Genomic DNA, 24196 nt, shown 5'->3' with positions numbered 1-24196 from the left:
ACAGGAACTGGGCTTCGCAATAAACTTCAACAAGTCCTCCGTCGAGCCTTCGAGGACCTTGGTCTTCCTAGGAGCGCAGTTTCATACACACACAAGCCTGGTGAGACCATCCAGCGAAAGAATTCAGAAACTTCAAAACAAGGCGTCGGAATGAAGAGTCGGTACCAAGGTCTCGGTGCGCAAGTACATGTCCCTGCTAGGGACCATGTCGTCCTGCATTCCGCTGATAAACAACTGCCGTCTGTTTATGAGACCTTGGCAGGAATTTCTAGCGGACCGTTGGGCGCAGAGCCGAGGTCGCTGGTCCGACAGACTGGTCGTCGACGAACAACTAGTTCAAGCACTCGGCTGGTGGAGAGTGTCTACTCATCTAATGAAAGGGATGCCTCTACTGGAACCAGAGTTCCAAAAGACGGTGGTGACGGATGCATCGCTGAGCGGATGGGTAGCTCATCTGGATATGTTACAGGTACAAGGCCAGTGGTCCTTGCAGGAGTCCTCCCTGCATATCAACCTGCTAGAACTGAGAGCAGTGCGATGGGCTCTAAAATCTTTTCTTCCTCAACTGAGGGACTCGGTGGTGCGTGTCATGACGGACAACACCACTACGATGTTCTACTTGAGAAAACAAGGAGGGACACGTTCCAGGTCCCTATCGACAGAGGCACAGAAAATCTGGCATTGGGCCCTACAACACAACATGAAAATCTTAGCGTTCCACCTACCAGGCGTGAGAAACGTGGAAGCCGATGCCCTCAGCAGAGAAATGAACGAAGTTCACGAATGGGTACTGAACGACCAACAACTACAACAAGTGTTCAAGAAATGGGGACACCCGTCCATAGACCTGTTTGCAACGAAGAACAACAAAAAATGCCATCAGTACGCAAGCAGATGGCCTCAGCAGGGCTCTCTGGGGGATGTGTTCTCCTTTCCATGGACGAACAAATTCATGTACGCATTCCCTCCATTTCCCCTGGTCCGGAGGACGTTGCAATGGATCCTCAGGTACCCATGTCGTGTAATTCTGGTGGCCCCATACTGGGCCAGACAGGTGTGGTTTTCAGACCTGCTACACTTAGCGGTGGCGGAACCGATGAGATTCAAGAAGACCCCCGACCTTCTGTCTCGACAGGACGGGGTAGTTTGGCATCACGACCCGGACAGCCTCCAGTTGACGGCCTGGCTCCTGACTTCGCCGAATTTGGTCGGCTAACGATTCCAGAGGACTGTCGGCGTATCCTACAAGCGGCAAGAGCACCTTCCACAAACGCCTCATATGCGTACAAATGGAAAAGTTTCTGTCAATGGTGTGAGGATCAACCAGGTTTGGCCCCGCAATCGATTAAGCCAGAACAGCTCCTTCCATACTTGCTGCTCTTAGCTCAAAAGGGCCTGGCGGTATCTTCAATAAAAGTACACCTTGCAGCCATTTCCAGGTTTACTCGTCGACGCCACTCGGCACCTTTGTTCAGCGACCGCCTGATTAAGCACTTCCTTAAAAGCCTTTTTCGGAGTTTTCCTCCAGAGAAGAAATTTCCGCCGGAGTGGAGTCTCAATCTGGTCTTAACGTCTCTTATGAAGCCTCCTTTTGAGCCAAAGTCATCATCGTCTCTAAAGTTTCTGTTGTGGAAATTGGCCTTCCTGGTGGCCATCACTTCAGCACGACGTATTTCAGAAGTTCAGGCTCTAATGGTGGACCCACCATACTTACGATTTTTCAAGAACAAGGTAGTCCTTGCCACTAACCCGCAGTTTATACCAAAAGCTCCGTCGGTGTTCCATAAACACTCTTCTATTGTGTTGCCTACGTTTTTTCCGGAGCCATGCTCGGGAGCGGAGCGCATGCTACACACATTGGATGTAAAAAGGGCTGTTAAGTTTTATCTCCATCGTACGCAACCGTTCAGAGAAACAAAACAGCTGTTCGAGGCCTATGGTTTAGGTGCTAAAGGAAAAGCCATTTCGAAGCAAGGACTGTCAAGATGGGTGTCATCTACCATTTCGTACTGCCATTCCAGGGCAGGGAAGCCTCTTCTACGACGGCCAAGAGCTCACTCAACTAGAGCAGCGGCATCGTCGACGGCACTATGGGCCGGAGTCCCTCTGGGGGACATTTGCATGGCGGCTACCTGGGCGGCTACACACACCTTTACCCGCCATTACTGCCTGTCGCAGCAACATGCAGAAGATACCCGGATGGGACAGGCGGTGCTTCAGCACCTATTCCAATAAGGTAAGCCCCGGCTGAGGGGTTGCATCCTATTGAATTTATACGGTATGTGGTTCGTCTTCCTATGTTAACGATTACTGATGTATACATGATCATAGGGAACGGGCTTTGCGAACAAAGTATATGGGTTTGCATGCACGCCTCCTCTTTGGGGGTGGTACTGCTATGTAATCTATTCTAAGCATGTGAATCCATGAAAGATCCAATGCTGTAGAAGGGAATAGTTTCTTACCTGTAACTCCATTTCTCCAGCATTGGTATCTTTCATGGATTCACATGCGCCCTCCTGCCTCCCCTGAACATGCAAACCGGTTCCCCCACTACTTTGGGGGCCGAAATCTGAGGGAGCGCGGGGGCGGAGCCTGTATTTATATCATGACGTCCTGACGGCGCGGGCACGCATGATACAAAACAAGGTGGATAGGACGCATAAGCGTCGAAAAAGTTTTCCTACGGGAAAGGGTCTATATAATGTACCGGGGATTCCCAGCCTGACGACGGGGAATATTCTAAGCATGTGAATCCATGAAAGATACCAATGCTGGAGAAATGGAGTTACAGGTAAGAAACTATTCCCATACATGCCAACCCTCCCGATTTGGGCAGGAGACTCCCGATTTTTTCATCCAAAATGTTGCTCATTTTTACTTTCTCCCTCCTAAAATATTTGTAACCTGAATTCAATCCAATGGGAAAATTCCCTTCTCCAGATTTCTGACACAAAATCTCCCTCCCAGCTGTGGCAAAATGTTGGCATGTATGTGTATATGATTGCAATACCATCCCCATGTCGAGGGAGGGGGCGATCAATATGGACAAAATGATAGTTAGGTGGGATGGCCCGAACCAGTGCAGACGCTGAACTAGGAACAAGTCATGTTTCAGTTAGACAGAGGAAGGCCAGGCAGCGATCCGAAATCAGATGGTATATTTCGGTGGGATGCTCCAGTAGCGAGCGAGTATTTAGTAAAAGTATGGGAGAATGAAGTTACTGTATCAGCAATGGGCGTTGTATCATCAATAAGCTGTTGTCCTGCTAAGTGAGACATTGTTCCATCTATGCGGAGAAGTGCTACAGAATGGAGCGAGCGCCAGCAGCTGATTCCTTGATTAGAATCGGTGTGTCCATCCGGCCCTTCTTCGGCACGGACAGGCCCAGACGGGCTTGCCTTAAGCGTGCCTTTGGCGCACTGGCGGTGCGCCTGGTCTGCACGGCACATAAATGCTGGTGCCGACACAGAAATGAGGCGTAAGCCCCACCTACTAGGAAACAGAAAGAGGACTAGCCTCTAAACTCTAATTCAGCCCCTAGATCAGCTTATACGTAAGTAGAGCAATCAGCAAGCCGAAATGCGGCAAGCACAATTAAAATAGCACAGAGCAATCAATAAAACCGCAATGCGGCGAGCAGAATTGAAATAGCACAATGCAAATATAGGATGCACATTCAATCAACAGATTAAAATTGGCACAACAAGTAAAATGAGTGGCTTTTTAATGGCCTTTCGCATGGGAGCAGCCTCACATCTCAAGCGTGGGCGGTCTGCACTGCACATAAATGTAGGTGCTGACATGGAAATGAGGCTTAAGCCCCACCTACTAGGAAACAGAACGAGGACTAGCCTCTAAACTCTAATTCAGCCCCTAGATGAATTTATACGTAAGTAAGGCAATCAGTAAGCCGAAATGCATCAAGCACAATTAAGTAGCACAGAACAATCAGTAAAACCACAATGCGGCAAGCAGAATTGAAATAGTACAATGCAAATATAGGATGCACATTCAATCAACAGATTAAAATTGGCACAACAAATAAAATGAGTGGCTTTATAATGGCCTTCCACATGGGAGCAGCCTCATCTCTCCTATCATTTCAGCTATCATTTCAACAAACAGAATGAGCACAGTTCTATGCGGTCACTTTAACCTTCCACGATCACAAACATTTTGGATAATTTCAAGTTACTTCTTTCCACCCCCACTTCTCTTCACACAGGGCACAGTGGTTCCAGTGTTAATGAACAGTTCAGTACTGGCTCAAAGTTTCAGTCTCTAAAGTGCGAAACGTTGTAGGACGAATGCCTCCTCACCAGCTAAAACTGAAAGTAGGTGCTGTAAGTATGCTACTACACATTTTATACCATCATGGGGACACAGCAATGGAACAAGGATGACAATTACACATCTGCAGAGACACATCATAGAGGCCCATGTGATCGATGGAACTTAGATACTGTTCTTATACCGCACATACCTCTCATTCCATCTGATTCATTTAGCCTTTTCAATGACCATTAATAAGTCACAGGGACCTACGCCCCCTTCCTGAACCCGTTCAGTGGTAATTCTGATATTTAAGAAGGGGGACAGAAGTGACCCTATAAATTACCGACCGATATTGACCTTTCAGATATACTAGAACAGGGTATGTTATGCCAGGAACAGCTAGTCACTAAGGAAATGTATTAAACTATATGGCAATGAGACACCTGTAAGTTAAGAGGGTTGTATAGGGGTGGTGAAACACTGCTTTACTTGGAGAGAAAGCTGTCCCAAATGACACAAATAGTCACACATAAGCAAGCAACTGAGTAACCACCCCAAACAGGGAGGAATAACAACAAATGTTCAACCATGCCCAGTTTAGGTAAAAGATCAGCCAGGGAAACCGAGATGAACCCAATCCCATAGAACAGGAGATGCACGATTAGCAGGATGGTAAGCATGACTCCTTTGTTTAAAGACTAGAGCAATACCTGATTTGCAAGTCAGATCACTAACCCCGGTTCCAGGACAAAGCTCACAAGAAAATCAGACAGATCTGGAGAACACTCTGGGGCAAAGGTGTAACGCTCACCTGATTCTCGCAGAGGCGCCGGTCTTGACTGGGCGACTACCGTATCTTCAAAGGTGATGTGTAGCACCCGGTTGGCTCTTTGGGCTGGACCTCTGTGCACTGTATGCCTGACGTGTAGAGTAAGATGTCTGCAGATAGAAAATATGGGGTTAATGAACTGGGGTTATTGGGGTGTCCCTATCTCTTTCCTCTTCTCCTCTCCTGTAGACCCCAAAGGTTAACGCTCTCACCTTAGGTAAGTGAATGCCGATCTCTCCATCTGCCTCGGGGCAGGGTGCTGTAGCCAGTTTCTTCACTGGATAGGTAGCGCAGGCCTCTTGACTTCAGAGGACTGCTGTCCGTCGTTTACTGCACGAACGATAAGTTTCGAGTCATTCAAATGTCTTTTTAAAGTCTTTAGTAATGATGTCTCTTGTTTTGCAGGGTTCCGGCGATGGCGGATGACGGGCTGAAGTGAGTTGAAGATGGAGCCCGTGTGATGAATAGAAGCGCCTGGAAGCACGTGAGTAAGCGCTTGTTGCCTGCTTCACGATGCGCTCTAACTGTCTTTTTATTTTGCAGGTACGAGTTCGGAGCGGCTGCAGGGTGCCGGAATACCCACTGGATTAGATGTGGAAAGGAGTAATGGCACGTGAGTATTAAAGTTCCCCAATGTCTTTAAACGCACCTTGTTTTGTCTTTCAGATGCGGATGCAGCGCCGAAGGCCTCCGGAGCGTGCGAAGAGTTGGTAAGCTTTTGTCTTTCAGATGCCGGAATGCAGTATGAAGACCTCCGGAGCGCACGAAGAGTAGGTAAGCCTTTGCCTTTCCGATGCCGGAATGCTAACCTGTTCTTTCTTGTCTTTATAGGTGTTGCTGAAGACTGGATTCAGGATGGTAAGCCTTTGCCTTTCAGATGCCGGAATGCTAACCTGTTCTTTCTTGTCTTTATAGGTGTTGCTGAAGACTGGATTCAGGATGGTAAGCCTTTTTCCTTAGGCCCAGGACTGGATGCAGAAGACACGATGAGCGTCCTGCTGCAGAGGGTGCAGAATAACGCAAAGCAAGATTCATCCACCGGGTGTGGTTTAAATAGCCTCCTGTAGTGCTTAGGTGTCTCCTTCCACAGCCACGCCTAAGTAAGAAAAGAGTTCCTGGTAAGAAAAGAGTTCCTGCCTTCCAGAAGAGTTCCAGTGTTCTAAATCTAGGGAGTGGCTCCAGCCCCACCCAACAGGAAAAGTAGTTCCAAACAGAAGAGGATCAGAGGCTCAACTGGCAGGCAAGTAAGCAGCATGGTCTGCTGCAGGTAAGTCCACCCAAGCATTATGAGCCCGGTGCTTCCAGCGCTGGGACTGGGCATATTTATGAGCCTGGTGCCACTGGCGCCAGGACTGGGTCCAAAAGGTCCCAATTGGGACTGGTTGGCACTCGGAACCTGGGTTATGGATCTGCTTCCAAGGGAGTTGGGAAAACCCTGACCTTTTGGAAGCAGAGATCATGACAGTACCCCCCCTCAAGGCCCCTCCCAAACCGGACTTCTCCGGGGGTTTTGGCTTGTCAGGAAATGTTCGGTGAAATCTTTTGATTAGGCGAGAAGCGTGGACATATTCAGCAGGTTCCCAGGATCTCTCTTGGGGGCCGTAGCCTTTCCAGTCAATTAGGTAGAATAGTTTAGATTTGGAGATCTTGGAGTCCAGAATGCTTTTGACTTCAAACTCGAGTTCTCCATCCACTAGGATAGGTTTTGGAGATTTGGTTAGTCGGGTTTGAGGTTGCACGGGTTTTAATAGAGAGACGTGGAAGACCGGATGTATCTTCATGTGCGGGGGCAAGTCCAACTTGACCGCTACTGGGTTTACTATGGTAGTGATGGAATAGGGACCAAGGTATCTTGGGTTGAATGTGCGTGGCCCTTTTAGAGATAGATATTTGGTGGATAACCAGACTTGATCCCCTACTTGATAGTGAGGGGCTTCCTTCCGATGTTGATCTGCTCCTTTCTTGTATTGTTCTTTAGCCCTTTGAAGGTGAGAAACAGCTTCCTTAAAGGCTTGGGTGATTGTAGAATGCAGGTAGTCTACTGCTGGTGTTTCAAGATCTTGGAGGGGATCCAACTCCGAGGTTCGAGGGTGACTGCCATACAAAAGAAAAAACGGGGTTTTCCCAGTTCCCGAGTGGACAGAGTTATTGTAGGCATACTCGGCTATCCAAAGGATATCTTTCCAAGTTTTTTCAGTTTGTTGCAGCATGCAGCGTAAATACTGTTCCAGAGTTTGATTGGTCCTCTCGGTTTGTCCGTCGGTCTGAGGGTGGTGACTGGTCGATAGTCTCACATCAATTTGAGCCGACCGACAGCAACTTCGCCAAAAATGAGAAATAAATTGACTACCTCGATCCGAAATTAGAACCGAAGGAAAACCGTGCAGTCGGACGATGTTTTCGAGAAATTCTCGGGCCAGAGTTGCTGCTGTTGGCAAGCCTTTGAGCGGAATGAAATGCGCCATCTTGGAGAATACGTCCACGATTACTAGAATCGTATTGTATCCGGAGCATGGAGGTAGATCGGTGATGAAGTCCATAGAAAGCGTATGCCAAGGGCGAGGTGGGATGTCAATAGGGCGTAAGAGGCCTGCTGGTCTTTCCTTTTGACTCTTGTTTTGGGTGCATACTCCACAGGACATTATAAAGTCTCTGATATCTTTTTTCCAAGACGGCCACCAGAAGTAGCGCTTGATCTTTTCTGAGGTCTTGGCTATACCGGGATGACCTTCCATTAAAGAGTCGTGATAACAAGAGATTACTTTTTTCTGTAAATCTGTGCTGGGTAGGTATAATCGTTCTTGGAAATACAATAAGTTGTCCTTTACTGCAAAGTCCTTTCCCTGCAGATGCCAATTCTGTATATCTGCTGGAGTTACAAGTTGCCTGGCTTTATCCTTAACTTCCTCTATGGATTCTGTGGCGATTACACCCACAATTCTTTGTTCGGGAATGATTGGTACAGGTTTAGGGTTGATCAAGTGTTCTTCCACTCCCATCCGAGAAAGGGCATCGGCTTTACTGTTCTTTGTACCTGGTCGATAGGTAATTATGAAGTCAAACTCGGCAAAGAATAATGCCCAACGGAGTTGTCTAGAGGATTGGGCTTTTGCGGTTTTCAAATATTGCAGGTTTCGGTGATCCGTAATCACAGTAACGGTGTGTCGGGCCCCCAGCAGATAATGCCGCCAAGCCTTAAAGGCAGACTTGATAGCCAGAAGTTCCTTGTCAGTAATCGTGTAATTGACTTCAGGAGGCGAGAATTTGCGGGACCAAAATGCCACGGGATGCAACTGATTGGTTACCGGGTCCTTTTGTGATAGAACTGCCCCCATGGCAAGGCTTGAAGCATCAGTTTCCACGATATAGGGGAGTTCGGGGCGAGGGTGTTTTAAGATTGGTGCAGAGATAAATTTAGTCTTCAAATCCTGGAAAGCTTGTTCCGCCTCGGTAGACCATTCAAAACGTTTGTTTTTCTTTAACAAGGCAGTGATGGGCTGGACTATTCGAGAGAACTCGGGGATAAACCTGCGGTAAAAGTTAGCAAAGCCTAACATGCTTTGCACACCTTTTACGGAGGATGGTGATGGCCATTTGAGAACTGCATCGACCTTCTTTGAATCCATACGCACCCCGCCAGGTGATAATATGAATCCCAAGAATTCAACTTCAGTCACGTTGAAAACACATTTTTCCAACTTAGCGAAAAGTTTGTGTTGACGCAATCTTTCGAGGACCATTTTCACGTGTTTCCGATGTTCAGATTCCGATGAAGAATAAACGAGGATGTCGTCAATGTAAACAACAACACATACATCTATGAGCTCTCTGAGGACATCGTTCATAAAATATTGAAAGGCGGCCGGGGCATTGCAAAGTCCGAAGGGCATGACCTGATATTCAAATAGCCCATACTTGGTGCGGAAGGCCGTCTTCCATTCATCGCCCTCTTTTACTCGTACCAAGTGGTAAGCTCCTCTAAGATCCAGCTTTGTATATATGCATGCTTTTCTGACTTGGTCCAGGAGTTCAGGGATCAAAGGTAACGGATATCTATTATTAACGGTGATCTGGTTCAGGGAGCGATAATCGATACAAGTTCTAAGGTCTCCTTCCTTTTTTGGAACGAAGAACAAAGCTGAAGAAGCAGGGGACTTGGAAGGACGAATAAACCCATTTGCCAGGTATTGATCCAGGTATTGTCGAAGGTGAAGGTTCTCAGGCTCGGTGAGGGCATAAATTCTACTACAAGGAGGAGTAGATCCAGGTATCAGGTCTATCTGGCAGTCATAAGACCTATGAGGAGGTAGAGAGTTAGCCTGATCCTTCCGGAAAACATCTTGGTATTCTAGGTATTCGGGAGGTAACTGGGGAGTCTCTGAAGAAATTGCGGCCAGTGCAACACCAGGTGGAGGGTGACAGGTAGAGACACATTCTGGAAACTGGACCGTTCTTGCTCGCCAATCGATCAGAGGATTGTGTTTCTCTAACCAAGGTATTCCTAGAATAATCTGAAACTGAGGGGCCTTGATCACATCGAACACGATCTTCTCATGGTGTCCATCTTGACTTACTAGCGTCACTTCTTGAGTGGTATGCGTTACTGGCCCGGAGGCTATCTCCGTACCATCCACCGTAGTAATGACGTCCTTTACAGCCTTGGGACAAAGAGTTAGATTCATCCTCAAAACCATTTCATGATCCACATAATTGCCGATGGCACCGCTGTCGACGTAAGCTTCAATTGTATGTAATCGATCCGGATTATCAGGGCTAATGAGGACCATAGGTATCACGAAATGCGAGGTCACGGAACTGGTTTTTACGCTCGGCAAGAGGACCTCTATTCTTGTCGGGCGAGGTCGTTTCCCTGCTCAGAGTTTGTAACTTTGGTAACTGCAGCTCCTACTGCCTTCTTGGCAGGTTTCACCGGACAGTCTCGAAGAAAGTGCCCTGAGTTTCCGCAATATAGGCATAATTGCAACTGTTTCCTCCTTTCCCGCTCCCGTTGTGTTAGAGGACCTTTCAGACCCCCTATTTGCATGGATTCCCCGGAGTCTACTCCTTTGGAAGGAGTTGGCGGTTTGGAAAATACTCGAGCATCAAACTTGGAACGATCGGCCTTCCTGTTCTGCAGCCTGTGATCTATTTGAACGACCAAGTCTATGTAATCCGAACAGTCTTGTGGGGGATTCACTACTTGGGCTAAAACGTCTTTGAGCTCTCCACGTAGACCTCTATAAAACAGCGTAATCCTTTTGTCCTCAGGCCATTGAGTTTCCACTATTAGTCTATTGAAAGATGCAATATAAGCCAAAAGGTCTTGATTACCCTGTCGCAACGAAAGAAGCTCATTGTCCAAGGCCTGTCCCTGTGAATGTCTTGCGAATAGTTTTTTCATACTAAGCTGAAAGGCTTGAAAATCATGTAGAACCGGATCATCTTGATGAACTAGAGGGATCGGCCAGTCTGCCGCATTGCCACTAAGGTACGAAAGTACAAAAGCTACTTTAGCTTGATCAGTTGGAAAGGCTGCTGGCCGGCATAAGAAGTGCAACCGGCACTGATTGATAAATACTGCAAACCTCTTTGGGTCACCAGAAAATCGCTCGGGCGGAGCCAGAGGTACATTCCCAGGTAGGTTGATCTGCACTGGATTCATAGAGGATGTTGAAGGAAGATTTGCCCCTGATGCGGGTAACGGGGTCTGTCCGGCTTGTGACTGTAGCACTTGTCTAGCAAGATTGTCTGTTCTCTCCTTGGAAATAATTAGTTCCCTTCTTAGAGCATTCGTTTCCTGACGAGTTGCATGCACTTCTGCCCTTAGTTCCCCAAGTAACCCGGCTAGGGGGTCAGTATCCGAGGTTTCCATAGCGCCTGGGCGAGAGTTTTGCGGTAGTCTTTGCGTTCTGTAACGCTCACCTGATTCTCGCAGAGGCGCCGGTCTTGACTGGGCGACTACCGTATCTTCAAAGGTGATGTGTAGCACCCGGTTGGCTCTTTGGGCTGGACCTCTGTGCACTGTATGCCTGACGTGTAGAGTAAGATGTCTGCAGATAGAAAATATGGGGTTAATGAACTGGGGTTATTGGGGTGTCCCTATCTCTTTCCTCTTCTCCTCTCCTGTAGACCCCAAAGGTTAACGCTCTCACCTTAGGTAAGTGAATGCCGATCTCTCCATCTGCCTCGGGGCAGGGTGCTGTAGCCAGTTTCTTCACTGGATAGGTAGCGCAGGCCTCTTGACTTCAGAGGACTGCTGTCCGTCGTTTACTGCACGAACGGTAAGTTTCGAGTCATTCAAATGTCTTTTTAAAGTCTTTAGTAATGATGTCTCTTGTTTTGCAGGGTTCCGGCGATGGCGGATGACGGGCTGAAGTGAGTTGAAGATGGAGCCCGTGTGATGAATAGAAGCGCCTGGAAGCACGTGAGTAAGCGCTTGTTGCCTGCTTCACGATGCGCTCTAACTGTCTTTTTATTTTGCAGGTACGAGTTCGGAGCGGCTGCAGGGTGCCGGAATACCCACTGGATTAGATGTGGAAAGGAGTAATGGCACGTGAGTATTAAAGTTCCCCAATGTCTTTAAACGCACCTTGTTTTGTCTTTCAGATGCGGATGCAGCGCCGAAGGCCTCCGGAGCGTGCGAAGAGTTGGTAAGCTTTTGTCTTTCAGATGCCGGAATGCAGTATGAAGACCTCCGGAGCGCACGAAGAGTAGGTAAGCCTTTGCCTTTCCGATGCCGGAATGCTAACCTGTTCTTTCTTGTCTTTATAGGTGTTGCTGAAGACTGGATTCAGGATGGTAAGCCTTTGCCTTTCAGATGCCGGAATGCTAACCTGTTCTTTCTTGTCTTTATAGGTGTTGCTGAAGACTGGATTCAGGATGGTAAGCCTTTTTCCTTAGGCCCAGGACTGGATGCAGAAGACACGATGAGCGTCCTGCTGCAGAGGGTGCAGAATAACGCAAAGCAAGATTCATCCACCGGGTGTGGTTTAAATAGCCTCCTGTAGTGCTTAGGTGTCTCCTTCCACAGCCACGCCTAAGTAAGAAAAGAGTTCCTGGTAAGAAAAGAGTTCCTGCCTTCCAGAAGAGTTCCAGTGTTCTAAATCTAGGGAGTGGCTCCAGCCCCACCCAACAGGAAAAGTAGTTCCAAACAGAAGAGGATCAGAGGCTCAACTGGCAGGCAAGTAAGCAGCATGGTCTGCTGCAGGTAAATCCACCCAAGCATTATGAGCCCGGCGCTTCCAGCGCTGGGACTGGGCATATTTATGAGCCTGGTGCCACTGGCGCCAGGACTGGGTCCAAAAGGTCCCAATTGGGACTGGTTGGCACTCGGAACCTGGGTTATGGATCTGCTTCCAAGGGAGTTGGGAAAACCCTGACCTTTTGGAAGCAGAGATCATGACAAAAGGTCTGTGCCTAGAATTAGAGTTAGAGCATTGCCAAGTTCTCAGGCAGACAGAAAGGAGGGTCATGAGCAGGCCCAATTTTATAAAGCAAGAAAGGCAAAATCGACAGTACTAATTCCTAGTGTCACCCTAGAGAAAGCTGCAACAAATTCAAGCACCAGAACGTTTTACCCCCTCTCTTCCCAACAGCCCCTCCCACCTACACTACCACTCACACACCCACTTTTAATCTCCCACTTCTCCCCCACTCACACCCCCGTTGTCACTGCCTAAAACATACATGCTACACAAAAGCTCACAGGACATATGTCCTCTGCTCAACAGCCCAATGTGAAGTGCCAAGAAGGGGCATTCATGTATAATGAGGAATATTCTATTTAAAATGCCCTGAATAATATTTATAATCCTGCAAAGTATGTAAACATATTTGGGAGGAGATAGAATAATGAGAAGTTATGGTCTAACATGAGGACTTTTTTCTCCTATTTGTGAGAATTGGACCATTCTTGGTGGTGGACAAACTGTTCTAGAACAAGATTCCCCTGTGAGTAGTAACTTTATAAACTGGGTCTCAGACAACCGGATTGAGAGGATGAAGGAAGAGAAGGATGTCAATTTACTTGCACATACCATCGAATACACATACCGCAACACAACATGATACATGTACCACAGTTCCTGGCACAGGTTGAAAACACGGTGCACCCTCCACTTGTTTCCCTCTTCTACCCGTCATGCCTCCATTCGCTCTCTCTCTCTGGCCTTCTCTCACGCTCCCTCAGTCACCCTCTGTCTCTCCATCTCTCTCTGCCTTCTCTGCCTCTATCTGAGTCTTCCACTTTCCCTGCCTCTGTCCTACTCTTCCTTGCTCTTCTCCTTCTCCCATCTCTCCCTCCTTTTACCTACCCAGCCCTTTCTCCTCTTCCGCATGATGTCTTTACCACCAATAGCTTTCATGGATGCCATGACATTTTTTGCTGATATCAAGGCCACCTAATCCATTTACACAGCTGGGTAAATGTGTGCAATATTTAATGAAAATATATGATCTGCTTTGATAAAGAAGTGTTAGCTGTTGATTTAATTTTTATGATACCAGGACACAGTTAACCAACTCACTTAAATGTTACTTACCTGAAACCGAACTTCTCCATGATTGATTGCATCTAATATTGCGGCAAACTGGCAAAAATTACATGAAGTAATGGATGTGTGTGTGTGTGTGTACGTAACTCAGTAGTTTTCATGCAACTAATAATGGTTTAAAAGATTTCATAGGATATCAGCACTGTTTAGTATTAATAGCCTTATTTTCCTTTTTCTGTAGTACCTATTGATATTGACCCTCAGTATCTCCAGACGTGACTTGTGCCTCCACCAGTGAATACTCCACAAAAAGAATATTGGAGACTCAACATGGACCCAAAGATGTTGGAGAGCCTGAGGTTATCGATGCAAAACCGCCCAGAATATGTTGAATTGGATGGTATCCCCCTGCCCAAATCCACCTGTGATATTTGGGACCGCATCTTGAGTTTTCAGGCTCGGCCAGATGACTTGCTGATTTGTACCTATCCCAAGGCAGGTGAGATATTACCCATGTGAGCTATGTCCGATTCTCTGTGTGGGCAATAGAGAAAGTGGGTGAAAAATTACTCTAAGATAAGTATGTGCAAAAATAAGCAATTTGAACGAACAGTCGTAGCTTCCTTGAAGTGAAATGAATCCTTGTTGCCTAAGAAAAATGACTGAAGACACCGAAATGTTATGTGTTGAATTCAAGGATGTCATCACTTCTTTTCCTGGGAGAACCTCTCCACCCAATGTGGCCAGGGGATGGCAGCCGCTACCTGATCCTGATGCTGGGGTGGCTATATGAGGCAGGACCACTTAGGGGGAGGTAGCTCTCAGGGAAACCTGATGGCATCAGCAGAAGAAATCACATATCCTCCTTTTCCCTGAAAGGGTGCTTCTCCAGTCCCCCATGCGTTTATTATTATTTAATTTTTGTATTGCGCAACACGGCCAAAGGCCTCACTCTGAGAGAGAAAGGAGGTCAGAGCCGTGGGTTAAGCGGGCAGAGAGAGAGAACTAATAATTAGAATTAAAGATATGTGTTTTTAGTGCCCCCTTAAAACTAGAGAGACTCATAAGGTTCCCTAGATCTGGGGAAAGAGCATTCCATAAATTTGGGGCGAATACTTGAAAACAGGTGCCACCAAAATTCTTCAAATTGTGTCTTGGTACAAAAAGTTTGTTGGCTCTACTAGAGCGAAGAATGCGCCCAGTTGTTGCCGTACACAACTGGTTCTTAAGGTACCTAGTAGCCTTGTCAGTCATACATTTGTATGTTAGAGGGAGCATTTTATGTGAGATGCATTGGCTAACTGGAAGCCAATGCAATACTCTTCTTGAATCGGAGACATGGTTTTGTGGGCCAAGATTGCAGACAACACTTACACCCCCATCCTGGACTGTTTGAAGACTTCTCAAATTATGTTCAGATGTACCTGCAAGAAGACTATTACAATAGTCCAGCCGAGAGTTAACAAGCAAGGGAAGAAAGATTTTCAGAGGATAGGTACGGACCAATCTGTCTAAGCCACTTGACATAGGCACAGGACATCCCAACATGGCTTACATGTCGCTTCATTGTCATTCCGGAATCCAGGACAACACCTAATGTTTTCACAAATGGACCTACTGGAATAACACATCCAGATATGGTGAAATGTCTATATCTTTTATTTTCCAAACTTTATTTCTTATTTTCAACAAGAAAGAAACATATCAAGTACAAAGCAAATGTTACTAGGCCAGCAGGCTATCATCCAGGTAACAACATAAACCTGAATCAAAGAATACAATAAACAATAACTTTGAAATACATATTAACCTCAACACATTTAAAAACGTAGCCGTGAGCGGTGGCCTGACATTCCCAAACATAACAGACAACACAAAAAAAGAGAACATAACAACACAAGCACCCTCCCCCCAAAATGTATCCATTAGATGTGATGCAAACCCATTCTATTACATAAATGTCTGTATCTTTGATCTAACTTTTTTATCAATTGACTAGAACTTACAATCATAACATCTGTCTTTTCTTTGTTCAGTGCCAATTAATTCACTGACATCCAGTCATAGATCATGTTGTAGGATTCAGTAATAAGAATGGCATCCATTTCAAAGTCACCAGAGAGCTCAAAGACCAGCTGGTTATCATAGGAATAGTTGGTATGTTTGATGCTGATGCTGTCCAGCAGCTCAAAGAGAGAGCGCATGTAAACATTAAAGAACAGGGGCGACAGACATGCACCCTGTGGGATGCCGCAAAATAGTAGCTCTGGATGGGCTTGAACACCACTCATTACCACTCTTGCTGATATGGGGCATCGGAAGGAAGCAAACCGTTCGATGGTCTTACGCAGCCTTTCTTGCAATAGAGCACGGTCCACCAAGTCAAATGTGGTGTCAAAGGTCGAGCAACATTAGCAGTGCAACCTTACAGCTGTCGACCATTTCAGCCAAACTCACTCACAGGTCCAGCATTACTGTTTCCATCCCATGCATCGCACGATTGCCGGACTGGCGTGTTCCAAGCAGATTGTTCTTTTCCACATGCTCTTGAAGCTGTAAGTGAGCAACTTTATCTAGACGGAACACTGGTAATCGGTCTGTAACTACCCACAGTCTCAAGATCTATAGTCGTTTTTTTCAAGACCGGGTAATGCAGACCTTATAAGTCTAATGGGAACACACAGGTTAGTTATAGACAAGTTGGCAATTCTAGCGATTAGTGGAGAGAGACATGTGATAGAGTCCTTGGTGATTATCGCAGGGCATATATCACCAGCACATGCAGTGGGTTTAACCCCGTTCACAATATCAGTCAGGAACTTTTGAGTAACAGAGCTCAGACTGAATTCTGCAACATAGTCAGTCAGAGTGATTATTGGAGCCCTATTCTTAGAGAGACTCTCAGTACTATGGGCTATTGCTAGCCTATGGCTGGCATTGGTGGACTGGTGAATCTTTATTTTGGCGGAAAAGCTGTCTTGGATTTCTTGACACCAGGAATTACTAAGAGGGTCTTTGTTGGTGGTGTTTTATTTCCCCATCCAATAAACACAAAATGGAGAACAATTCTTTTTTGTCTGATTTAGCATTGCTGATTCTGCTAGCATAATTGTCCGTTTGTGCAGCCATAATAGCCTTTTTATAGTCGGCAGCTGCGCCTTTATAAGAGGCAAGAGATTTGGGACATGGATCCTTCCTCCGTTGTTTTCCAGTTGTTCTGTTTTGTTTTCTATGCTTAATAATGTTGATAGAAAACCATGAACTCCCTGCAGTTTTGGTTTTTCATTTCTTAATGATGATGGGTCCTAATTTGTTAATCGCTAAAGCTGTCATATTGGTATATTCCTGCACCAATGCTTCAGTATAAAAAAAACTCCACTGCGGGAGGCATCAGTGGGAGTAGAAGGTCAGAAAAATCTGAACACTCTAGTCAGGTTTCTTGTTTTGATTTCTACAAGTGGTTGCACACTGACCTTTTTTTATAAGAAGCTGGAGAAATTAGATAAAAAAGAATAAAATAAGAACATGATCAGTCCACGGACAATAAATGAAATTAAAGAGGGAGGTTTGGAGGTTAGGAGTAAGGACCCAATGCAACGTATGCCCATCCACATGAGTAGGATATGTTATGAGTTGCTGAAGTCCAATAGCTTGCAAAGACGTGATGAGAGAGATGACAACAGAGCCTGTGCCGTCATTGTCCCAAAGATTAAAATCACCTAAAAGTATAGTGTGAGAGGAAAGTTTAGCAAGGGTCCCGAGCAATATCATATTTGCTCTTCAAATGAAGGCATGCTGGTTGGTGGCCAAAAAATAATTATTAAATTGATAGTGTTATTATCAACTACAATTTGAATAACTAAGTGTTTGCAGCTATTGAGATTAATAGTACTCAGAACATAATATTTAAAATGTTCTTTTAAAATAACAGCAGCTCTACCACCTCTGCCCTTTTCAGGGTCAGATCTTATAATCGTATAGCCTGCTGGTGTTGCTAATAGTGCAGCTTGATTGTATGCCGCGTTTAACCAGGTTTCGGTAAGACAAATTATATCCAGAATATGTATGGTCAGTAAGTCGGCCACCTCAGTGGCGTGTTTGACGGTGGAGTGGGTGTTCAGAAGTGCTAACTTAAACTTCTGATTAGCAGCTATGATGGGAAGAATATCACCAGCTGCTGAAACAGCGTCCAGCTGAGTAATCATTCAGTTAGAGGCGAGAATTTGGCTAATCATATCACAACTTCCCTGAGGAACTACATTTTCCATAACGCTGCATATGGCATGACCTAGTGAAGAATAGGAAAAAGGTTGTTTGTCAATCGGCACTATATATTCGGGTATGCTCGCTCTATTACTGAGCAGGTTTACATTAGCTGTATTTCCATTTAAAGCAGGAAGAGAACTTCCTGTGTACCGGGCCAACATGTCTGCAAACCGCAAAGTGACTCTATAATGCCTAGGTGACGCAGAGCGTTGATTGGATTTAGTTCTAGCTAACTCTATAGCATGTAAAGGATGCATGGAATGAAGGATAACAAACATGCAGTAAATTAATAAAATAGCAGAGTACCTGCACACTCCACAACCTGTACATCATGGGCCGGCACAGACCGGGCTTGACGTCACGCGCTGGCGCCGACGTGCCGGTCAGCTGATACAAATGCACACAGACTACAGTACAGCTGCGGTAATGTAGTTTCGGAGTGGCAGTTTTAGAAGTAGTGCTTTCAAAGCACGTTAGAAAGTATTTAAAAGCAATAACACTGCAAATTTCACTCACACGCTTCAAAATGTTCATGTTTTCAAATAAAATTAGTTATGAGCACAATATACAAATAAATAACAACAAAGTTCTAAAAAGGATATTAGAGCAATATATGTAAAATGTCCTAAGATTTCAATAAAAATCAACTAAACATCACCCAGAACACATTTTCAAAAGCAGTTCCTACAATTTGCCAATATGCAAATTTTAGCAGCAAATTAATTTAAAGTGTCAAAGATGAAGTAACAAGCAAAAAGGTTCCTTTTAACCCAGCACAGAGCGGCTGGTTGCTCAAGCAAAAAAGTAGTGCCTAAGGACTACAAAACTGCTGGGATCTGTACTTTCTTGATAGAGGCTGTAGTTGAGATAAACTCTTAATTAAAAGCTATTTCACGCCTACAAGGTAAAACAACAATGCAGCGGTTCAGTTTTAATATGTAAAATGCCCCAAGATTTCAATAAACATCCACTAAAAGTCACCCTGAAATAATTTTCAAAAGCAGTTCCTACAAATGCAAATATGTGAATTTTAGAAGCAGATTATTTTAAAGTGTCAAAGATGGCATGTTGTTGCCCTTAATTCTCACCTCAGTATAGGGATGGGGTGTCTGCCCATCAAATTCCCAGTAGAAAGAGTATGCAAGCTAATGAAGTGGGAAGAGGCAGGGGTTCATGAGGATTCCCCCCCCCCAAGTAACCGGATGTTCATCTCCCTCATATTATTTAAAATTGATTTGCCATTTGAGACTATTGGAAATACTTTTTCCCACTCTGTGAATAACTTGTCTAACCTCCCTTCTAAAATCCTTAGAAACATTACCTCAAACCCTACACATCTAATTCACCCTCTGAAAACATCTCCTCAAATTCTACCTGCAAGGTGACACAAGTTGACCTTTCTCTTTCTAATACTGAAACCACTGCCACGAGGAAGAGGAGCCGAGTCATGAGGATCACAAAAGGCCAGGAACATACGCTGCATTCTAGTTGTTGCAAGCACCTAACTGCAGGCAGGACATTCAAACGTAGAGACCAGCTGAGTAGAGTGACCTGCAGGGAAGACATCAATCCACTCGGTATTGACCGAGGGACTGCCATCCAGTAGTGAAGTCCGTGGAGCCAACCGGCTCAGCAGAGGAACCGGAGGAAGAAGACTGCACAGCTCGGTAAGCTGCGGGAATGCCAGAGTGAAGAAGAAGGCGTACAGCTGTTTCCACACTACTGGGGTCCAGGAAGACGTGTGGCAGGCAAGCGAGATCCGTGAGCAGGAAGGGTACCATGCGGCAAGGCAGTGAGCACCAGAGAGAAGACTGGGACGCCAGTAGGCCATTGGCGGTTACTGTGGGAGAAGCTATCTCTGTTTTAACAACCCAGTGAGTCTGCCTGAGGGAAAAGGGGACACCAGAGCATGCAAACAATGGTCCCGTAAAGAAAGTGAATGTAATGAACGAAATGGAAAGAATATTTATACACTTTTCAAGGCCAAAGACATTTCCCTTCCACTTTAGAAGTGATTTTAAAATGTGAGGGTCAGAATAGAACTGTGGACACCAGACTTATTGTTTTGGACATTTTGACAAAGGACTGACCCATTTGTTTTGTTTTGATAGGGAAAATCTCTTTGAGCAGGGACAGAGAGGTGTTTTTCCAAACCCATTTTGTTTAATAAAGGTCTATAGCCAAAAATAATATGAATCCACTGTGTCTGAGTTTCAGTCCTGACCCCTCACAATCAGGATTGCAAATTAAGAGTACTGAGCAATGAGTGTTACAGAAAGCTCAAGGGAAATAACCCCATAGAGAGGGGGTGTGTACTATGATTACAAGTGGCACCTTAGATATAGCGGAGATCAAGTGTTATTAATTATCAGCAACACTAATCATTTCTAACCTTAACCACTGGTATTAGGCTGAAAGTTCTGATCTATGGATCTGACATGAGTCCCCTAATCATGTTGCTTGTCCTAAAGAGTTTGCTAAACATGTTTTCGTGTGACCTTCATTCAAGGACTTGCGAAGAGTGACATTCTGTGTAAATCTGCCTCCTGAGAGCACTTAACTCTCAGGGCATTTTCTCATCTCATTAACCTTGTCAAGTTGACTCTGTTGCCCTGACGATGGGGCCTGTGAGGAATGGCAGCGAGTGGTTCAAACACTTGCCAGTCATTTGTAATTAAGGAGTATGTATGTTACGTGACATAGAGCCCAAGTGGCACTCTTGCATTAGTATCTCTGTAGGATTTTCATAGCTAAACCTAGTTTCTCTTCTTTGAAAGAGAACTGGAGTGCCATTGCGTGGTGTTGCCTACATTGAACCAAGGAAATATGAGGCCATAGCTATCAAACCCAGAATTGTTGAGTATTTGAATATGTTGGCTGTTAGAAAAGATGTTCTTTTTGCAGCTTTCCCCAGATGGAACCCCAAACATTTTGCTATTGTTTTATTCCTACCCTCACCTTTGAATGGAAGTAAAGCCTTTTATCTTTACTTACCTTGCTTATCTCCTCTGTTTTGGGGCCACTGATCAGTCCCTACGGCTACCAGTGTAGGGGAACCCTCTCCCTTTTTCGGGATTCCTTGTTGTTTTTAGGCTGCACACATCACCCTTCAGTGACGTGTGGCAGGTGAACTTTGTATCCCTTTTTATCTTTTTCTTTTAGTAACAATTCTGTTACTTTCATGATGTGTCCAAGACTGGCTGTGGCAGCTGGATATTTTTCTACCATGTTTTTAGTTTTTCATGTGTGCACCTTTGCATTTTACTGCATAATGCCTTTTGGAGTAACATATATACTCAAAATGGCTGTGCCACACATTTTCCGCCCTGTCCCTTGGCCATCTTGTCCATTGCCATTCTTCCTGCTCTCTCAAGTTAGGACATACAGTTTATGAAAAGACCTTTCCATGGCAAAGCCTCCACTTACCCGGGTAAATCTTCAGTATTAATATCTGGCTAGATTTGGGGGCTGGAACTCTCTGGTCTCAATCCACACTCTGGCTATATGTATGTCTGTTGATGGGCAGATGTGGGGCAACAGGCTGTTCAATATTGGACAGCCCTTGCCAGTTTAGAATGGTGCAGGTCCTTTCCATTGGATGGTTGTGGACGATCCTTGCTCTCAATTAGTATTCAAGAAAGACTCCTGCAGCCATTCTTCAGATTTTCGTGGGAGCCAAGACTACTACAAACAGCTTCAGCCCATTGAAGACCCATGGACAACTATTGAAGGCTTCAAGCATTGCCTTCAGCCAAGTCCCAGCAAAGCCTTATATTTCTGGGCCGATCTCCTGAAGACCCTAGCGGGTGCTCTGACCCTTGGGCTGTTGGGACAAACCAGTCCAGGTGCCTACATGTCGGTCCTACCCTCTGGACCTTCGGAAGTGCCCCAGGGCCAACCTGTGGGCTGACCAGCTCTGTCCAAGGCCTCTGCTGTGTTTCACCTTGGCACTCTGCATGTTTCCAGCTTGTGGCCTAAATAATATCCTCCTGTAGATGCTACTCTCTGCTACTCGAAGAAGGACTTTTCAGGCGTGTTTCCTTTGTCTTTGTCATGTGAGTTGCTTGTCACTGCCTGAGCACTGTTTGCTGATAACTCCCTGCATCAATCATGTTTTAGGGGTCTCCGGTCATTGCAGGACTCATGGTGGTCTGCATCTAGTGCTAAGCATCAGGGATTGTCTCACCAGAGCACTGAACCACGGGTTAACTGGATCTGATCCTGAAAACGACCCAAGACTGCCTGCAATGGTACCAACAAAAAAAAATGTAGGTAGCACTGTTATGGTTTCTAGTGGAATCTGTTTAAGGGCTACAAGCATGCACAACCGTTTCCATCCCCATTCCACCATGGGAATGTAGGGGTGCAAAGTCCTGACCCTAACACTCTCTTGCCTGGTCATGATCGGTGGAGTTCTAGCCAAGGATCCCCCATGGACATCCCCTAGAGTAGTGCGATTGGGAGAATTCCCCTAATCTTTGGCACTTGAATTTGTTCTCTCAGCCGTTTACTCTCCTGTTGGTTTTGCCAAAACGTATTTCTCCACTACTAAAGACTCCTGACTCCATACAAAAAAAAGCATAGTAATTCTCCCAGTCTTTGTCCTATAATTCTTCTGGGCAAAAAAAAGATCCTCTAGAAAAGGCTCAGGCAGGACTAACCCCTGACTGTCACTATCTTGGACGTGTTAAAGAAAAACCCTTCAGCATTCAAATTTACAAACAACACGTAGCTGAGTCTGTTTTATCTTTTGGAATGCAGGAAACAAATCAGTCATGGTAACCTGACACCACACCCAAGATTCCACATATCTTTTTATAGGTTTTTCAGCTGTTGGTTAACTTCTAGGTACATTTGGGGACAGATTACATCATATTCTAGTAGAATTGTCACAGTATTTCGACCTTGATGTTGCTATCTTAGGAGTGTCCGATCTGTTGTTCGTACCTTTTATATTTAACCTAGCTGCTTGAAATTATCTTTATTGCCTTGTATCGCTGCATCAGTGGATCACATGGTGCATACTGGAAACATCTGCTTGCTTGCATGCTATACATTTGCAATGCTTTCAGAAGCAGTGCCTTGCTCTGGAGGACTGCTGCTTTTTAATCACAGAGCCTTATGGGCCTTACCACTGCTGACCAATCATAGGGAATTGTGTCTGTGACACATATAATGTTACATACAAACATGGCTGCCACTTGTTGCTGATGGCGTGCCGTCATAAAACAGTTTTGATTTTGAGGTGGTAGGTCTGCTCCACCCAGTTGATTGAGCCTACCAAATACATATATGTTTAAGAGGAGGGTTGTGTGGGGATGAGGTGAAGTGAGGTAGAGAAGAGTGCAGTGGGGAACCCCAAAACGGGAAAAAAGGTTGCCTACTGATCAATCAAAATGAGTTGACTAAGCCTGACACATTGAAAATTAAATCATTTTGATCAGATAGAACTGGTCCTACCACCAGACATTTCATATAGACTGGACGGGAGCTCAACCAAAATCTGCTTCCACAATTCCACATGCAGCTCTCTAGTGAGCCAATGACCTACATCAGCTGATGGTAGCGCTAATAGCAACAGGATTATGTGCGGTAGCCCGTTTTCCAGTGTTGTTTCCACCAGGCACAATTAGCGCTTATGCCGGGACCGTGTGCGCATGCACGCATACTTGTGATACAGCGCTATGTGCACTATGGGTCCTGGTGGTAACACTATTTCCGCTCGGCGGAAATAGCGCCCGCTTACCGCCCAACTCTTGGTGAGGGCCTAAGTGTCCGGATGATTTATATCAAAACAAAGTGCAACTTGGGAACATAAGAATGATCAGATTTTTTTTATTTGAAATGTGTCTGCAATAGCGCTGGGCTCTCTGCTCATTTAATATGTCAAAGCATTCACCCAACAGTAAAATGTTTGTAAACTAAATAGCATTTGAGGTTATTTGGGCAGTGCCTGTACACAGAATGTTGGGCTTGGGCTCTTCTGCTTGTGTAGAGGTCTTCCCTTGCATACCATGAGTCTCCTGAAGCCTGTCTCCTTTGCACAAAGGATATATTGCTTGGGTTTGCATATCGGGAGTCTCCGAACATTGAGAATCGCATTTGCAGTTTATCCCCTGTGGGAGGAGTGGACCGGGGGGCTCAGGGGGTTAGCTCTGGCAAAATAAATGTTGCCAGAACACCGCTCTGTCTTGTTCTGGCCCAATACCTCCGCTGAGTATACCTCTTATTGGGGTGAGGAAAAGGGACGTGGAAGTAATACCTAAATTACTTACCAGCAACCTCATTTCTCCTAGTCTTATTCTTACTGACTTCCTGTTTCTCCTGCCT

General features: G+C 45.5%; 1 protein-coding gene across 2 annotated transcripts in view; it reads left to right on the top strand.

The window, feature by feature from the left end:
- LOC138581055 (sulfotransferase 1C2-like) overlaps positions 1-24196 on the top strand; it is a 347674-nt gene that overhangs the window by 203676 nt on the left and 119802 nt on the right. For both annotated transcript variants that reach the window (XM_069652096.1, XM_069652097.1), the window contains exon 2: positions 13842-14099. In XM_069652096.1, the coding sequence (XP_069508197.1) occupies positions 13931-14099 (169 nt within the window). In that variant the 5' untranslated portion in view covers positions 13842-13930. The remainder of the gene's footprint in view (positions 1-13841; positions 14100-24196) is intronic.

The sequence above is a fragment of the Ambystoma mexicanum genome, chromosome 3p (genome assembly GCF_040938575.1).
Source record: "Ambystoma mexicanum isolate Mex_15411 chromosome 3p, UKY_AmexF1_1, whole genome shotgun sequence".
NCBI classification, from domain to species: domain Eukaryota; kingdom Metazoa; phylum Chordata; class Amphibia; order Caudata; family Ambystomatidae; genus Ambystoma; species Ambystoma mexicanum.
Note: the sequence above shows the minus strand (reverse complement) of the source record. Positions and strands in the feature narration are given on the sequence as shown.